The following is an 18,500-nucleotide window of genomic DNA, read 5'->3' on the forward strand; positions in this document are numbered from 1 at the left end:
TTGGTAGCAGGCTGGTGTGCCGATTGGTGTCTGTGCCTGTGTTGAGTGCCGTACTGTCGTCTCCTCCTCCCCCAGGCCCTGCAGGACGAGGCGGAGGGCGGCGAGGCCCAGTGGGAGACTCTGAACCAGGCCTTCGACGGCCTGAAGGACGTCTGCAGCCCCGCCGCGGTCAGCCTGCTCTTCGAGGAGCTGGAGTCGGCGAGGATGCGGTCAGTGTTTCACCCCCCCAACTCACCTCACCTGCTGTTCTCTCTCTCTCCCATCATCCCTCACTCCCTCCCTCTCTCTCTCATGATATCCTACTTCAAGCAACACTTAGCAAAGAAAGAAAGGTTAAGCATGAGAAAATAAAATCCATACAAGAGTAGTTGACCGGTGAGCCACAAAGAAGCACGACAAACAGACACACACACACACACACACACACAGCTGGACAACATGAGCCACTTCTCAGATGTGTGGTGAAGGATGGGAGTGAAGGGATCAGAAAGTTCTCACAGGTTTTACACTTCCAGAACAGAACTTCCAGAATCTGTCTTACCAGGCATTCTTAAATTCAGTAAACATTTATTGTTTTTGTCTCAAAGAAACTCTCGGGGACACCAGTTTAAAACGAATCCCCCCCACCCCTCGCCGGCAGGGTGATTTAATCAGTAGCCCCGAGTGTGAAGTCACTCTATTATGAGCTTCTTTACAAGGCCAAGTCTTAATGGGAAATTTGACCGGGCTAACCAATGATGTTTTATTGTTATTATTATTGTTTATTTCTAAATGGTTTTATTGGCTATAAAAGTCTTACGCTCGGCTTCCCGCCCACCGTCTCCCTGCCAGATGGACAGCGGTAAATCAAGAGCTCACAGACGAGCGCCGACGGGCCGGGGGTCTGCTCCAGCTCTGGCAGAAGCACCAGGCCTTCTTCGCCGACAGCGCCGTGCTGCTGGACCGGCACCAGGAGGAGTGCCAGGGGCTGCTGAGCGCCGTCCCTGCCGAGGAGAGCACTGCGGATGGCGTGCAGGGGAAGATACGGGCTGTGGCGGTGAGTGCAGCGGCTGCGTACACGGCATGCATGTCTACGCTCAGGCGTTGATTCCCACTGAGAGCGCATTAATACTCTCTCTGTCTCTCTCTCTGTCTCTCTCTCTCAGACCCTGCAGGAGCGGACCACCAGTATGCAGGCCAGCGCAGCGCAGGTGCTGCAGGCATCGCAGGAGCTGGTGGTGCAGATGGAGCCCTCGGCCGCGGCGGTTGTGCAGTCGGAAGGCGTGCAGCTCTCCCACCGGCTGGCGCACCTGGGCACCGCGCTATCAGGGAGGCTGAGAGAGCTGCAGGTACGAGCCCAACGGGAGGGAGGGCTTCAGCGTTGGACTACAGAGCACACGGACTGCACAGAACGCACAGAGCTCACAGAACACGTGGGCCACATAGAGCTCATAGAACAGAGCGCTTAGGGCACACAGAGCACACTACTTTAATTGTTTTTTGTTTTTCTCTTCTCCACGAGTAGAGAAGTGCCTCTGATTCCCATTCCAACTCATCTGTGGAAATAAGATGCCTGACTGGACTTGGCTGACTGCATCATTAATTTTTATCGCCAGTCTGTTCTGCATTAAATTAAATTAAACGGCACTTTAGAGAGGAAACTCGGAGATTCACACTCGTGCAGCCCAAAAACCTACTTAGTGCAACATAAGAGATCATCGACGTGCAATCGATCAGCCGCAGTCTGACAGGCACCATATGTGTCCCGCTGCATAAAAAGCTCCAGTTTCAGTTCTTCCCTGAGGTGCACCTTCAGGTCCAGGCTGTGGCAAAAAAAGCACCTCAACAAGTCCAAGCGCTGAATCGCTGCAAAGTTTTTTTCTTTTGTTTTGATTTGTGTGTTTTGCGATCGGCCTCCGTCTGCACTCGGGGGTCAGACGGGGCGAGAGTCAACGCTCTGGTCTGTGTCCGCAGGAGGAGTTGGAGCAGCTTCAAGAGTTCAGCACCAGCCTTGCGTCTCTGGAGAGTCACCTGAAGGAAGTGGAGGGTTCTGTGGCCGGCCCCCAGGAGCCCGGGGCCATGCAGCTGTCACAGGTGAGCGCCTGCACACCTATTGGCCATGGTACACCAGGCTGTTCAGGTGATGTCAGTGTGTGTATTGCCGTAGTTTTAATCATCTACACCCGTGTTCCTGACCCCACGCTGTTGCAGTATATCCTAAGACAACGTCATTTCCCCTTCCCTGTTGAGTAGACTACACCCTCGCTGCTTTGCCTGAACGCGGTACAGCGCCTGTGTCTTAACGCATGATCTCCCCTGTGTCGTTAGACCGGCCTGCTGCAGCTGAGCGCTCTGTCGCTGGACCTGGAGCGGCTGAACGAGCTGAGCTACGCCGTGCCGGTGAGCGATGTGGCAGCGCGGAGACTGCAGATCCTCAACCGAAAGTGGGGGCTGGTGTCCTCGAGGGCCGTGGAGAGGTGCAGGTGAGGATCAGCCCGGCTGCTGGACGCCTGGCCAGGACTTGCTGCCCACACGGGCGTCCAGTATAGGTGTCGTGTTCTCTGTTCCCTGGAATTAGGGTTAGTGCTGGGGTTGGGCTGTTTTACTGTAACTGTGATGAGATGAGCTGCCGCTTCTTACAGCGCAAAATTCTTTGGTTGCCGTCCTGCTGTTACGATTATTCTTCCTAAGCAGTTTAGCGTTAAGGTCAGACTTGTGATTTCATTCTGGGTGATGATTGGCATATAGGGATGTGTGGACATGTCTCAAGCCAAAGAGACTCCCAGGAATTTGTGTCAGTGGACCTGTTGTAACTGTCTCTCTGTGTCTCTGTATCTCACTGTATTTCTCTGTGTCTCGCTCTGTGTCTATATGTCTCACTCTGTGCCTCTCTGTCTCTCTGTCTGTGCGTGTCCCTGGTCGTCGGCCCCTCAGCGAGCTGCAGGGTGAGATGCTGCGGCGATCCAGTTTCGTCCAGAGGTGTGAGAGCTGGCTGGCCTTCCTGCAGAGCACCGAGGACAGGCTGGCCGTGGCCGTGGCCGGCTCCCCCCCCGGCCTGAGGGAGCAGCAGCGTGTCCATCAGGTGACTCCTTGACCCTGTACAGCGCACCTCTTTCATCTGATACTGTGCGAGCCTAATCACAGTCACAACACAGACGCTGTCACCCTGCTGGCGCTCTTTCCTGAAGGGCACGTGTGACCGTATCTCCTGTGTGTTTCAGCGGTTCCAGGCGGAGGTGTCCGTAGGCCACCAGATCCTGCACGCCGTCATGGCTGAGGCCCTGCAGATGCTGGAGAGAGGGGAGGTGGAGGACAGGTAGGCATGAGTCTTAGTTTGCCTTTTTGATGAATCTGCCTGCTGATTTCAACTCTGGCTCTCAACGCCAGCATGTTGCCTTCTGAAGATGCCCGTGTGTTCGAGCCGTGTAAAATATCGCCACCGGGGAGCAGAGTGTGTGTCACGGGCCGAGCTGCTGACCGTGCTGTGTGACGGTTAGGCTCTCCTCACTCCATGTCCCCCTCCCGCAGGAGCGACTTCATCCTGAAGCTGAGCCAGCTGAGGGAGCAGTGGCAGGGCGCGGTGGGGCGGGCGCAGCAGAGGAAGGGCCTGGTCGACGGGCTGCTTGGGCAGTGGCAGCTCTACAGCAGCAACCTGAAGAAGCTGAGGGCGTTTCTGTCCAGCACAGCCACCCAGCTGCCCCCAGACGGCAGCCGAGGACCCTGCCGACTGCACCAACTCCGGAGGGACCTGGAGGACATGAAGGTAGGACGGGGACTGTTCCCTTCAGCGCTGCTCCATTTTCTCTGAGAAATTATTCCCTCCTGGGTGATGTGAGCTGATCTGAGTGTGTCGTTCGCCCCTCCAGCACTCGGAGCTGCGGTTCCAGCGCCTGCATAGCACCTACATCCAGACCCTAGAGAGCGGAGGCCAGCTGTACTGCATGGCTGACGCCCCGACCCAGGCCCGGCTGCAGGGGGAGCTGAGTGCGCTGCAGGAAGACTGGGAGACAATGCACGCCCTGCTGGGGAAGAGGAGAGCTGTTGTGGACACTGTCCTGCAGGTATGCACTGCACACTGTCGCCCTACACTACACACTGTCCCTCGGATCACTGTCCCACTACACACTGTGACACTGCACTGACACTACACTCTACACACTAGACTGAAACTACACACTCTACACACTAGACTGAAACTACACACTCTACACACTAGACTGAAACTACACACTCTACACACTGGACTGACACTACACACTGTGACACTGGGCTGACACTACACTCTACACACTGGACTGACACCACACACTACACACTAGATACTGGACTGACGCTACACACTACAGACAAGACATTGGACTGACACTACACAACCGTGGGACTGGACTGGCACTACACACTACACACTTTGATTGTCTAAATGCCTGGACAGACACCCCAGCTGGTTTAGTATCAGTATCTGTCTGATCTACTCCTCCTCCGTACGTGTGATGGATCGCAGTGTCGGGGCTGTGCAGACTGGCAGGTGTCTAACCGCAGCACCCCGTCGTTGCTCCGAGCCCCGTCCCGCCGAGCGTCACATAGCGTTCTGCTCCGTCACACTCACTCCCTGTCAGAGTTGTGCGTGATTCGGAAGGCATGCACAGAGAGGTCCAGCAACCCAGTGACCTACATTTCAACATGTGCAAACGGAGAGCTAATGGCAGGAATCTGTGAAGCAGGGAATAAAAAAGCAAAGAGAAGGAGAATCGGTCCTAATCTTGCTCTAATCTACTATGGGGCCAGTGGCCAGTATTATCAAGGGCAGAACAATGCTCATTCCCAAACACTCTAGTGCTACCATGTCTATAATGTATGTATAGTATTGTGTAAGTCAGGGACGGGAACAAGTCCCCAGGATCGGATTCCAGCTGCTGATTAGCACCTGGAACTGACAGCTGACTTGGCTTATTATCCAAATAGTCATTCAGGAACAAAAATCTGGGGTCAAAAGAAAACCAGAGGATGACTGGGTAGCCCATCACTAGTGTAGCTGTCCTTTGAGCATTGTGTGTGTGTGTGGAGCTCGGTAACTCAGCTCTGTGCTGCGGACAGAAGGTCCTACGCCCTGGCTAAACCCTCCAGACCTGCTGGCACCCTGCCCCTGCTGCCTCACATGCATGTCAGCGCTGTTTAAGTGGCAGACATATAGTGGCACAGGGCCCTGAATACAGACAGAAGCCAGTGGACACCTGACGGAGTCTGTGCTGACTCTTTTCTGATCGCGATACGGTCCAATTATGTTTTAGACGCTCTAACGAATTAAATACTCCTGTCCTAAAACCACTGCCTCAGCACAGCACTGTGGGTCACAGCCGGGCCCAGCATCTGTGCCCCCTCTGTAGCCCGAGCACAGAGCTGCTGTGACATCGGCAAGGCAGCCCGGTGACTCACAGGAGGCAGACATAACAAGAGATTGGTTCCAGGGATTAGCAGATAACGCCAGTCAGCAACCTGAGGAATTCCACGTCAGCTGCCAGGAGTGGTGGCATGCGACCGAGCGGTGAGGGGCCGAGCTTGAGTGTTTCGGCCTCGGCTGCCTCACCTCACGGCCCTGCGCTGCTCGACACAGGGTGGCACTGGGTGGCACAGGGTGGGTGTGCGCCGACATTGCCAGCTTTAGGGTTTGGTGCATTTGAACCCAAGAGGAGAAACGCAACCGAACCGGCGTGGAACAGAACCGGCTCCAGTGTGGCAGCTGAGGTGCTGAAACTGTGTGTGTGATGTTGATTTATTGTGGTTTATGTTTCGGTCCTCCCCCCCGGCAGACCTGGGAGAGGTGCGAGAGCAGCCTGGCGGCCAGCGCTCAGAGACTCCAGCAGATCCAGCACCAAGCTGAACAGCCGCTGCCGCAGCTGCTGGAGGAGCTGAAGACGGCAGAGAAAGTCGCCAAGGTATGCCCACCTGATGCCCACCTGCACGCCGGTCCGGGCCTGAATGTCTGGCGGCGCTCGGGGTGTCATGTGACTGAACTCTGCATGATGTGCTTCCTTCTTAACATGTCCCCCCTGAACAACTGTGGCCTAAAACTATTCTAAAACCACAAAACAGCTCAAACTAAAACCGCAAAGCACAGACACTGCCCCTGCTTTGTTTCGGCAGAGCTGGCAGATACCCGTGCCGATCACATCTGCAGGAGATATTTGCCGTTAGCTGAGTGTTAATAACATTAGGCAGCGGGTTCCTTGCAGGGCTTATGATTTAAGCCACCGCAGCGGCGCACAGGAGCTGATATCTCCCGTGTTGAGAGACCGTGTAAAGGCACTGCTGTTTATCCTGTAGCTGTGGATTTAGCAGAAATAAAATACCTCCCTCTCCTCCCAAATACACAGTTATAAAGTACAATAAAAGTAGGCAGAGAGAAGAGAGATTTCAACAGATTGTGTTTTATATTTTTATATTTTTTGGTTCCCTTTCCCCACCTCTTCCCACTATCGATCAGGGTGTCAGGAATTTGTTACTCCTCCCGATTGTTGAGGGGGTGGGAGATGGCCGTGGCTCGGCGTGGGGAGGGCAGTTCGCACACAAAGCAGGAGAAGTTGCTAACAGGTTGCGCTCAGTGCATTATCCCCTCTGTCCTGGCTTATTATTGCATTAGCCCCCTCCCCCCGGCTCCCTCTCACACCCCACCCCCGCCCCCTCCAGCCCTAATCCCCAGAGTTGTTTGAAAGAGGCAGGAGTTGTGAGCGGGGGCTGAGTTGTGGCTGATGTGATGTTATGCAGGAGACAGAGGACTCTCTAGAGGACTGGGCGCACAGTCTCCGCCAGCTCAGCGCCATGAAGACCGAGGCGTCCCACTACATCCTGACGGACGATGTGATCCTGCTGCAGGAGCAGGTCGAGCACCTACACAGCCAGTGGGAGGAACTGTGCCTGAAGGTCAGTGTGGGGGACGGGGGGCGGACAAAGGCAGGGCAGGACAGCATTCACTTTTAGTTAGCGGGGGCTCTGAGACAGCTGCTGGCAGTTGGAATAGCCGGCTCACTCGGTCGCTGTGACCAAACTGGACAGAGATGGGTGCAAGAGACGAGGGCTGGTGGATCAAAAAGATTGGGTTATTTGGTTTCATTTTTGTTTTTTGTTCACTTGCCTTCAGTCCCTCAGTACAAGAGTACAGCCCCAAGCCAGTCCTACGCAAGCTCTCTCTGTTTGTTGTAGTGGTTTCTTTTTCAACGCTGTAAATTCCAGTTGGCCAAGCACAAGAGACGCAGCATCTTGTTGAAAAGTATTATTGTATTTACATCATGTTTCAAACCCCTGTCTCTGGGGGTGACCTGTCGGGGTGGGAGGCAGACCCTGTGTAATATGTTAACATATCAACATTTCAAACCTGTTGTTGGAAAATTGAGCAGAAATACTGGTTGGAAAATTTTAACTGATTAAACTGGCCAGGCAAGACTACCTTAAACACAATAACCGAGAGGATGTATTGGCGCCTTTGGTAAAGAAAACGTAAAATAACTTTAAACCTCATTAATAAAACAAAAATAATCTACTCCCTCTCCCCCCAGACATGGTTGTTATCGAATGTTTAGATTGTGTTGTTTATTTGTTTGTTTCAAAGTAAACTGGTAGTTTACTTGGTGTTTTGCAAACTTTTACCTCCTTGCTGGAGGTCGGGTCTTGTCGGAGCTTCGTCCCCTGTCAGGAGGGCTGGAGATGTGGGAGTTTTGGTCTCTGTTCTAGTCCGCGATGCCGCAGTCGGGCGGCTGTGTGCGGTGCTGAGTGGCAGAGAGTCGCTGGGGCGCGCAGATGGCGTGGCTGCCGCTGGGTCGGCCTCCTTTGTGTTGCGGATCAGATATTGTTTCGGCACTGCTGGGGGTCTGCTGCGTGCTCACATTGTGTCCTGACATCACTCACTGCGGTCGAAGGACACACAAAAAGAAAAACAAGAAACTAAAAAAGAGACATCTGAAGGAGTTTGCGGTTAATGCAGCACGGTTTCAGTGGGACCCGGATTGCGTGCTCCGTGGATTCCCTGCCTTCATTTATTTTTAGAGGAATTTGTCGCAGACGTAGCGTGAATTATAGGATTTATGGTAAACACACAATTCCCTTCCCGCCGTGTCAGTGTAACTTTGTAGAAGTGTCGGAAACTAGTTGCGGACTAACTTCTACTCTTCCGTCGTTAGTAAGAATGCTCTTTTCACGTCTTGCAGATTCCTACCTGTGTGATTTAGGATTATGGGAAGGCATTGTTGCGGCTCATTCCCTGTGGACTCGTGACACGATCACAATTAGCTTAGGGAGGCCTGCTTGCTTCTAAGTGTAAACTAAGCATTTCCTTAATCTGTTATTGAGCTTCCATTAGATTGGGGAGCTGTTTGGCTCGGGCCCTGCTGCCGGTCATGGGCGTTCTCTAATGCTGTGGGAGAGACAGCAGACTGATTATTGCGATGGCAGTCTTCACTCCAGCTTCAGCGCAACATCCAGATTGCACACGTTATTGCACAAAAGCAGAAATCATATGCTAGTTGGTAAATGCAGTAAAATTAAAGTCAAGTCAAACAATCATGCAGACAGCTTCTGACCTTTGAAACATTAGGAACAGTGTTGTCTTCTGAGTGAGAATGGCTGGTCAAAGTAGCGCATTGGATTGGGAACTGGGCTGTGAATTCTGTCACCAGGAATGTCTAGTCTAGTTCTGTTTTTTGCCCCTGGAGTTGCCCCAGTCCCGGCCCTCTCTCTCTCTCTCTCTCCCTCTCCATCCCATCTCACCTGTCCTCTCCCCTCCCCCACAGGTGTCCCTGCGCAAACAGGAGATCGCCGACCGGCTCAATGCCTGGATCATCTTCAACGAGAAGAACAAGGAGCTCTGTGAATGGCTGACGCAGATGGAAAACAAAGTGGCCCACAATGCTGACCTCAGCATCGAGGAAATGGTGGAGAAGCTCAAGAAGGTAAAGCCAGCTGGGGAGGACATTAATCCCCCTCGTGTGACAGAGACGGGCACTATATTTAACCCCCATGCCAGGGTATTCAATAACAGAGCTAATCTGCTTTGTAATCTAGTGTCTGTAAGTGCTAGGGCCTCTCGCATAACTGCGTTGCATGATCTAATCCTAAACTGGCCGAGATACTTGGTGGGCATGAGAACTCGAACAATGGCGAGACCCAGGACAGGCCTGTGGACGCCAGAGACAGATGTGCACAGGTGTTGACACACAGGGTAATAAAGCAGGTATAAATGTACGATACACACATTCACAGTGCTCATAGAATTGACTGGGTCTGATCTTAAATCACTTGAGGACAGGGAGTGGGATCTATGAAGGCAAAAGAGGAATAGAGGGACACGCTTGGCCCAGTGTGGGGAAAATAAAAACACAAATCCCTTCCGTCGCAGGACTGCATGGAGGAGATCAACCTCTTCAGCGAGAACAAGACACACCTGAAGCAGCTGGGGGAGCAGCTCATCAGGGCCAGCAACAAGACCAAGGAGACAGAGATCAACGACAAGCTGAAGGACATCAACGACCGCTGGAAGCACCTGTTTGACCACATCGAGAACAGGTGAGCGCGGCGAGGTCCGCCATCACAGTCGCTCAGTTTGTTTCTCGGCTTGTCTAGATCTCTGCGTCTTCGAGCACAGTGACTGCCATAATATGACTGACCGACTGCCCAGGCAGTGTCTAACTGAAAGAAAGCTGTGTAGAGCCATAGGGGATTGTGTAGGGGAAGCTGGTTAGCTCTGCGCAATGCTCTGAAGCCCATTGGTGGAGCTTGCTGACTTAGAGAAGGACCTCTGAGTGAACAGTAGTGTTTCCTGAAAAGCTTTCGCCTGCAGTGGCATGTTTGTATTGGTCTAAAATACGATGCGAAGACAACAGCTCTGTTGGGATGAGTCAGCTGTTCATTTTGAAGTGTGAATGGGGCGGAGAGTTAACACTGTTTATCTGCTCATTAGCGGGCAATCAAAGGTGTGATCTCTGGGTCTCAGAGGGAGCTGCTTGGGCTCTCGGTCAGAGTTTGTTGGTGCTCTGGTGCGGTTTATTCAACAGGAGGCACTGTGCGTTAACCCAGCTGTGTGTGTTTGCTGTGCTGAATCATTCTGGCATCTCTGTGCCATTAATCTAATTCAATTAATCTTCATAATTGAGAGGGAACACAGTGTCCAGTACAGATCAGACTTCAGGAAAAGCTCAGAGTACTTTGTGTGTTTCCTAAGGTGAAGCATTAACCACTCAAACATTTGTAAAGAGTCTATAAAGTTACTGAGTCTCTTTATTAATTTTTATGTTTTTTTACTGTGGTGGCATTGAAGGACACACACACAGCTGATAACATCTACCGAAATGTTAGCTGTTTTGCTTCACTGAGTAAACTGAGTTTTGGATGCGGTACAGCGGCTTAAAAACACAAACAAACAACCAACAACAACGCTAACGATCACTCAAGCAGATTAACCGCAACGGCGCTCTGCCAGACCTCCATCGAGCCGCACCGAAGGGGGGAAATAATTAACATGCACGTCTCGGGGTCAGACAGCTCCTGGTCAGAAGCTAAAGAGTCCAGCAGCCAGATGGACAGAGTAGCTGAAGTGGGGATTTAGCGGTGATGCCTGTGCCGTTGACGACAGCCTCAGATTTGCCATATGGCTGGGCTCTCGCATGCTCTCCGGATTGTTTATGTGCCTGCTGAGCTGACAGTGGGCGGAGACCGTCCAATCGCACGCCCACGACACACAATAGAGCTGGACTGGGGGGCGGGGCCTATTCAGCATTCCTCCTCTCTCTGTGGGCCCCCCCCGGTGCTCATTGATCGTATACAGACATCTGTTATCCTGTTAGCGGGACAAGGCCGGGGCGCTCCGTGCCAGTCCTAACGATGCCCCTGGGGGTTGCCGTGCCACTGATTGAATGTCTACAGAAAGTGCATGTAATCCTAGCAACAGCTTTTTATTTTTAAGTTGAATTAGTGAAGATACTCCGCTAATCACTCTTAGGTGAGTGACTCTCAGAGTGGAGCGGGGGGGACTGTGTCTTCATCTGTAGCTGCAAACTACTACACTACACAATAGTGTTTAGCTCCATCAGCTGTCACGGAAACTTTTAATTCGCCAAATCCCATTTGCCCATACGGCAGTGCTCGGGGGGAGTTTTGGGGTCTGTGTGTGTCCCTTTCTCTCTCCTGAGCCGCCCAGAGACCTCAGGATCTGGACCGGGCTCTGCTGCTGGCCTTGGGATGCCAATAAACACAGGCCCTGTCCAGACTCCCAGTAACCCGTGCTGGGTTTAGCAGCGAACATGCTGTGCTGCGATCCATTGTCGGGCTTAACTGCGGCAGAAATGCCAGCCTTCTGCCGAGGAGGAGCCTCGCGAACATGTTTACCTGGCGAGCTTCCCTAGGCCTCCCTGAACCCCAGCAAGGCCTTTCATTTCCAACAAGTTTCTCTACAAGGCTTCTCAATTAAACTCTCCCTCCCCTCTCTCTCTCTCTCTCTGTTGCGCTCTTTGCCTTGTCTCATCACTCCTCAATGTTTTTCTTTAAACTGTGAGAGTGAGGGAACAAGTGTGTGTGTGTGTGCGTGTGTGTGAGGTATTAGTGTGTGTACGTGCGTTTGAGTGTGTCTGCCGTGGGTCAGCTGGTGCGAGGCAGCCCCTCAGCCGGCCATTGTTCCCGGACACACTGTGAGTATGTGAGGAGGCCCAGCCCGGCAGCTGCCGTCTGCTGTGTGCCATTGTGGAGCCGCGCTGCCTGCGTGTCTGAGTCGGCCGCTCTGGGCAGGTGTGCGTGTCCTTATTGTCCTCTGACTCTCTGCTCAGAGTCTGTCTCCTTCTGACGGTCGACCCCTTATTGCAGCTCATCTGTTTGAGACGGGGGAGCTGTGTTTCTGAGTGACTAGGAATTAGACACTTGTTGTCTATTTATTTTAATATTATGTTTAATATTAAGTTGACATCATTTTAATATGAGGTCGACAGCTAAGTGGAAACACTAAGAATCTTGAGTCTAAAACTCCCGGCTTTGTCTGTCGTGTATGTCACCATGGCAACACGTTTGTCCTGGAACACACGGCGTTCCGCTGTAGCTCTGGTTGCCATGGTGACCTGGGGGATTGGGGAGGAGCCGGTGGGCGACACCTGGGGCAGTGCAGAGGTACCGAGGCTCCGGTCTCTATCACTGCGGGGGCTTCTCTGCTTTGCTCCCTACATAGTGCAGTGTGGTGCCCCCTCCCCTCCCCCAGGCTCATATTGAACATCAAACTATTATTTAAAAATGTAAATTGGATAATTTATTAATTCGAGAAATAATTAGATATATCTTTAGATACATTGATAAGTTATTAATAATAATAGCAGCTAGGCAGCGCTGTATGCAGAAGGGCTATCCTCAGTGAAAGAAAACAAACAATCATAACCCCCCACTCCCCTCTCTTTCTCCCTCTCTCTCTCCCTCTCTCTCTCCCTCTGTCCCTCTCCCCTCTCTCTCTCCCTCCCTCCCTGTCTCATGGACTCACCTTGCCAGCTAATCCCCGTGGTCAGGGACTGTCTTTAATTGGATACTTCAATCCCGTCTGAGCGACTGTTTGTGAGACGGGCCTGTCCCTTCAATTGTCACTGTCGCTGTCAGACTGACCCCCCCACCACCCATCTCAAGATGCTGATGCGTCCTTCTTTTCCCCCCGCCTGTAGTGGGGTCTGTGGCCAAAACCCCCATTTCTACTTTTGACCAAACCGCTGCTCGAGGTGCCAGTTCTGTCTGTCAGACGTCTGGCTTCTGCCTCCGGGCCGCGGCTTGCTCCCGGTCCAGAACACGATCCCCCTGCTGTTAACCTGAGAGGGGCATCAATTATAGAGGGGGAGGATGCCCCTCACCTCCCTTCTCTTCAGGATGCTGTTGCTGATCGAGTCTGGGCAGGCCCGTCTGAGCAGGGACGGGGGGTTTCAGATTCTGGTTTTAGACACACACGTGAGCTGATCGGATTTCAGTGCCGTAATTAGCTCTCTCTGCCCAGCGGATGGAAGCTGCACAAAACACCGGCTTCAACCTGATACTTCTCTGTCCCTCCCTCCTTGATATAATTGTGTAGCAACCCTCATGCCGCACGTCGCTGGCTGCGAGACGCTATTGAGGTGACTGGTGAGAGGTCGTGGAGCAAAAAGTTCAGTGAGCAGCATTGAAATAATCCTCCACGAGCCTCCGTCAGAAAATCAGCGTTTGGGCGTACTCCTTCATGCTTAGGAACCATGACCTCACCGGCCTCTCCAGGTGAATGCACTTCCACCGGCTGTAGTCCCTGTGGGAGGACTGTCCAAATCTGAGGTCTGAGATCTATGACCGAAGAGTATGTTTGGGACTTAAAAACCACGGAACACAGATCTAGCAGCACATGTTGGTCCTGACGCAATGTGTGCAGCGAACCTGTCTGTCCTGCTGGTAGCCCGAGGTCCTTGTGTGTGTGTGTGTGTGCGGCTTATCGGAGAGGCATGGAGCGACTGTTGTGTTAGTCTGTGTCTGGAGGTCTGTATTGTCAACTGGATGCCGTACCTCAGCTGTCACACTGCGGGAAAACTAGCAAAACACAAAATCCACTCTCTGCTGGGCTTATCGTCTCCCAGTGTTTCAGTGTGCACCTGTATCGCTGTGGCTTTGGTGTTTTTATTTACTAGCAGAGGCGATGGGCGGTAGTGTGCGGGATTAGTATATATTTCAAAGTTTCTTTACTACACGTGTCCAGCATGTGTTTTTCAGTTTGTATGATGTTTGTGTGTCATCGCCACATGTAATTTCTTGGTGGAGATGGAACTAAATCTAAATGTGTAAAGATTTCTAATGCCGTTCCTCATGAGAACCCAGAAAGTTAATGATAAACCAGTGCTTTGCTGGGCTCTGTGGTGTCCCTGTGTGTCTTTGCCGGGCTCTGTGGTGTCCCTGTATATGGAGGCAGCGGTCGTGCAGTCAGTGTAAGATTGTGTCCAGGCAGCAGCACAGACCTCCCTCCTCCAGGCTTAATTAGCCGGCCAGGGTTTCTTCTTTTCTTTTTTCTTGTCACTGCTGTGGGGGTATTTTTCCCTGTACTTCCCCCATGTGCGAGGGGTCCCTGTCACTGTTGTGATCGGCAGCAACGTGCCTGTGTGTGTGTATGTGTGTGTGTGTGTGTGTGTGTGTGTGTGTGTGTGTGTGTGCGCGCTCGGCACGAGAGGAGCTGGGCTAGTGAGTGGGAGGGGGGGAGGGGACAGGCGGAGAGTGGCTCGTGAAGGAGCCGGTGCAGAGGAGGGGACCGTCGCTCAGCCGGCCGACATGGAATAGCCTCTGCAGCAGTAAGTAGGGCTTTTCGCGGTAATCCCAGATCTCTTACACGTCCGCCGTATCGATGAGGAATGGGAACTGAAAGCGCTGCCAGTGAACGTGAGGAGCATTGTGTGAGGGAGAAGGAGGGTGGGGAGAGAGAGGGAATGAGACGGGGGGATGGGCCGTGCTTTTGTCGGCGTGCGCCAGAGCCTGCCTTCCTCTGCCACACTGATACTGACAGGCTTTGCTCAGCGCACGAGGAGGGGTGTGTGTGTGTAGGTGTCTGTGCAGGTTAGATAGATGTGAGCGATATTTTGTTCTGTCTGCCTCCCGCATGTTTGTGCCATGCCTGCTTGAAGGAAACACTCGGTTTTCCTAAGCTGTGTGTTTGCGGGGGACATCAGTACAATGGACCGAACTAAACAGCAGAAGAACAACACAGTGCAGCCCCTCCACCCAGCCCTGCTTTCCTGCGTGTCTTATGTGGCACGTGTCGCTCTGCTGCTCCTGTCATTGATCTTGCGTGGAGGAGGGGACATACCACACGGCTCTCCACAGAGGATATCATACAGAGGAGTCTCTTTAGGCCACGTGTTCAGTCCAGCCAGTGGATCTCAGTACAGCCTGTCCACAGCCTGCAGCCCCCTCAGCAGGTTTACCGAATGAGGGCTGGACGTGCCCAGATCTGCGATTATCGCATTGTTTCCTTGAAATCTGTGTCCTGCCCGTCTGAATCTGCGTGTGGGAGCTGCCCTCCCTCTGTCTGCTGTTTCGTAGTGAACGTGACAAGGTTGCGTCACCGGGAAAGTGGGTCCTCCTGTCATGCATCGTCATAATCACAACCTGCAGGTCTGCGATGGACGGCACAGAGTACATTTCCAGTCCCGGCCGGCAGCGGTGATGGCAGGATGTAGCCCGGGGGGGGGGGGGCTGAGATCGTGCTGTGCGATACAATCGGTGTGCAGGTCTCTCAGATTCCCCAGCCGAGTCTCTCCCATCCCTCTGACTGCCAGGACTGTGGGAGCTGTCAGGAGGGAGGCAACAGGACTCATTTATAACAGGCCAGATTTTCACAGGAAGATGTCCGTTTCACCTTCCCTCTCCATAGTGTCACCAGGCTTTGTCACGGTTTTCTGAGGTTCATATGGGGTTTTACCGTGCTATACTACACTACAGAGACCCTGTATAAGATCAGGTCCGAGTCCTCCTCACACACTGACAGACAGAGCTGAGCTGAGACCCCCAGACCCCTCAGTGTCCTGGTGCATTCTGGGAGTGAGATGAGAGCTGTCGTTTCTCTGTTATTCATATTTTTTAACCAAGGGAGAGCTGTGACACAGCGTCACCAGAGCAGCCCTCTCCTGTTCTCATGTCAGGGATCCTTTGGTCCGACCCCTTGCAGATCAAATCACTGGGTTCGGGACCAGCCACTGAAGAGCCGGGGGGCGCAGTGTGACAGCGGTGGTCTGCACTGCGCTGATAAATCCCCAGATGCAGCGGAGAGCTGCTGTGGGAGCTGGAGTGCGTCTCTGGACGTTTCTGTTTTGCAGGCCCAGATTATTTTGAGGTGTCCCGGCTCTCCAAGGGAGAGGGAGAGAGATATGCCCTTGTCTGGTGGCTTGCTAGAGCAGATACTGTTTATTTGGTTTAGTATTTTACATTACAAAAATAAAAATGTACAAACATTTTTATTCAATTCTAAAATCATTTCTAAAACTTTAAAATAAATCATTTTCAAGGACACAAAACAATGATTGAGTGCATTCAATTAAGGCAAAAATAAGTAAAAGTAAATTTTCAAGAAGTGCAAAAGTGAATTTTCCAAATAAAAAAACAATCTGCTGCATTGAAAATCTAAACGGTAAATGCATTAGACACAACAAAAAAACAATGAAGGAACCAAACATAAACAGTCCAGTGCATTTTTAAAGAAAGAATAACAGTCAATGCAACATCCATCCTTTTTCGTAACTGCTTATCCATGTGGGTTGCGGGGGACGCCGGAGCCGATCCTGGCAAGCATAGGGCGCAAGGCAGGAATATACCCAGGATGGGACGCCAGTCCATCACTGGGCACACACACACACAAACACACAGGACAATTTAGTGTGGCCAATTAACCTAACCAGCATGTCTTTGGATGGTGGGAGGAAACCAGAGTACCCGGAGGAAACCCACACAGACACGGGGAGAACATGCAAACTCCACACAGACAGACACCCTGAGCCAAGTCCATGCAACAGACAACTCAAAAGAAAAAACAAACCAAACAACAAATTCCAAAATACATTAAAAACAATTCAAATTTCATTTTTGAAAGTAATCATTTCTTAAGGGAATAAATGTTCTTGGACTGATGGCTTGCTAGAGCAGATTACACCGCATGGGTCTTCTGTGTGGGTTGCTGGGTAATGCCCCCTCCCCCCGGCTGCGGTTTGGTGTCCCTAACCCAGATTCCTTCCCCCGCAGTGGGGGTAGCAGAGCCTACACAGATTAGACCAGGGGCTTGGCAGCATCTTAAAGGGGGCTGCGCAGCCGGTGCGTCCCTGTAGCTCCCCACCCCACCCTGTGTGTGCCGTGGCTCCTGTAAGCAGTTCCCTCGTTCCCCGGCCAGTTTGACCCGACCGTTCCCATCACATCGCCCCGCTGCTGGACGACTGCGGCAAACCGTCTCCGTGACCGTGCTGCCGGGGCGCCTCTGTCACCAGGATCGGCCATTTTGCAGCTGTTTGTTTTTTCCTCCCGGTCTGTCTCTCAGTCCTTCTGGCACATCTGGATGCAACCCGTATGTAAAATCTGGACGGTGTACTGGACTCTGGGGGCTTCTGAGTTTTGTGTGTGTGTGTGTGTGTGTGTGTGTGTGTGTGTGTGTAGGGCTGACACCCCTATGGAAGGCGCTATATCCAGTAACCCACGGCTTATCTCTCCGTGTCGACAGGGTGCGGAAGCTGAAGGAGACGCTGGTGGTGGTGCAGCAGCTGGACAAGAACATGAGCAACCTCCGCACCTGGCTGTCCCGGGTGGAGGCCGAGCTCGCCAAGCCCGTGGTCTACAGCATCTGCGATGACGATGAGATCCAGAGGAAGCTAGCCGAGCAGCAGGTGAGTGGCGGCTCCGAGGGAGGCGCGGCTTTTATCGTGTCTTATAGCATTAGAATAACACTTAGAGGCACAGGGACAGATGATGTAAACTACAGTGGCCTGTGTGGATCCATCCAGGACGGTATCGCAGAGTCTGGGGTGGTTATGAGGCCTGAGGCAAAACCAGGCTGCCCAGAAGTGGTATATACAGTCCAAAGGGGTTTACTACTGCCTGAAACTCTGATTACAACATTTCTATACAGTGTTATATAGTCCCTAATGCACATTGTGTTGATAAGATGGCAGTTGGCTATTGTGTGTCAGGATTTAGAAGTGGGATTTTGCATACTAGCCAGTGTATATGCTTCTCCAATCAACAGGTAAGGCTATGGCATGGTCATGTGATACTGTTTATCCAATCAGAAGCTGCTTTTTGTGTTGTGGGCAGCTGGACATGATATCACAAGATATAATAGGCAGGACAGACAGAAGAGAGGGGACAGTATGAGGGAATAGTTGCTTATTTGTTTGGGAGACAGTCAGCCCTCTGTACCTTGCACTGGGGCACCTTCCAACTGAATTAAACCCAGAGACGACACTCGCTGTGTTGGAGAAGCAGGGCAGCTGCGTTTCCAGCGAAAGGAGGTACGGAGGCAAAGGAGGAGACTGGGGCTCCGTTACTGAAGCGGCAGATGGCAGGCAGACAAGCAGCACTTGCCGTTGGGCTTTTACACAATACCTCAGGCGTCCACCGCTGCTTCACCCTGGGGAGCGGCCGTAACTCTGCACTGAGAGAACAGAGCGCCGGACCTGCGAGAGCCCCTGGACTATTGCTGTAGCCGCAGGCCGCCTAGCATTACTGCTCGGTTTTCGTCTGTTTGCGTTTCAGAGCACACAGCGATCCGTGAAGAAAGAGAGCTTAAAAAAGGAACGGATGACAAAGTTTTCTTAAAGATACAGCTTCTCTGTCTGGTGCTCCTGCAGGTGTGTTCCTGTCGGTGTTTGTTATGATTGCTCTGAGGGTAAATAGCACCGGCTGGGGGTTAGCTCGTTAAGCTTATTTGGGAGGCCTTGATGCTGGCGATTCGTCCGTGTGAACTTAAGCTTCCGTGCCGTTGTTTGTCACACTGTTTATTATCACTCACTAACATCTCGAAACCAGCTGGG

General features: G+C 52.3%; 1 protein-coding gene across 1 annotated transcript in view; it reads left to right on the top strand.

The window, feature by feature from the left end:
- The window catches only part of syne2b (spectrin repeat containing, nuclear envelope 2b), a 107,339-nt gene that overhangs the window by 75,839 nt on the left and 13,000 nt on the right, over nt 1-18,500 (top strand). The window contains exons 91-104 of the mRNA XM_066694048.1: nt 76-209; nt 832-1,036; nt 1,146-1,328; nt 1,954-2,073; nt 2,308-2,462; nt 2,914-3,061; nt 3,201-3,295; nt 3,508-3,742; nt 3,846-4,040; nt 5,787-5,912; nt 6,742-6,897; nt 8,760-8,918; nt 9,365-9,531; nt 17,192-17,354. Of these exons, the coding sequence (XP_066550145.1) occupies nt 76-209; nt 832-1,036; nt 1,146-1,328; nt 1,954-2,073; nt 2,308-2,462; nt 2,914-3,061; nt 3,201-3,295; nt 3,508-3,742; nt 3,846-4,040; nt 5,787-5,912; nt 6,742-6,897; nt 8,760-8,918; nt 9,365-9,531; nt 17,192-17,354 (2,241 nt within the window). The remainder of the gene's footprint in view (nt 1-75; nt 210-831; nt 1,037-1,145; nt 1,329-1,953; nt 2,074-2,307; nt 2,463-2,913; nt 3,062-3,200; nt 3,296-3,507; nt 3,743-3,845; nt 4,041-5,786; nt 5,913-6,741; nt 6,898-8,759; nt 8,919-9,364; nt 9,532-17,191; nt 17,355-18,500) is intronic.

The sequence above is a fragment of the Amia ocellicauda genome, chromosome 21 (genome assembly GCF_036373705.1).
Source record: "Amia ocellicauda isolate fAmiCal2 chromosome 21, fAmiCal2.hap1, whole genome shotgun sequence".
Classification (NCBI taxonomy): Eukaryota; Metazoa; Chordata; class Actinopteri; order Amiiformes; family Amiidae; genus Amia; species Amia ocellicauda.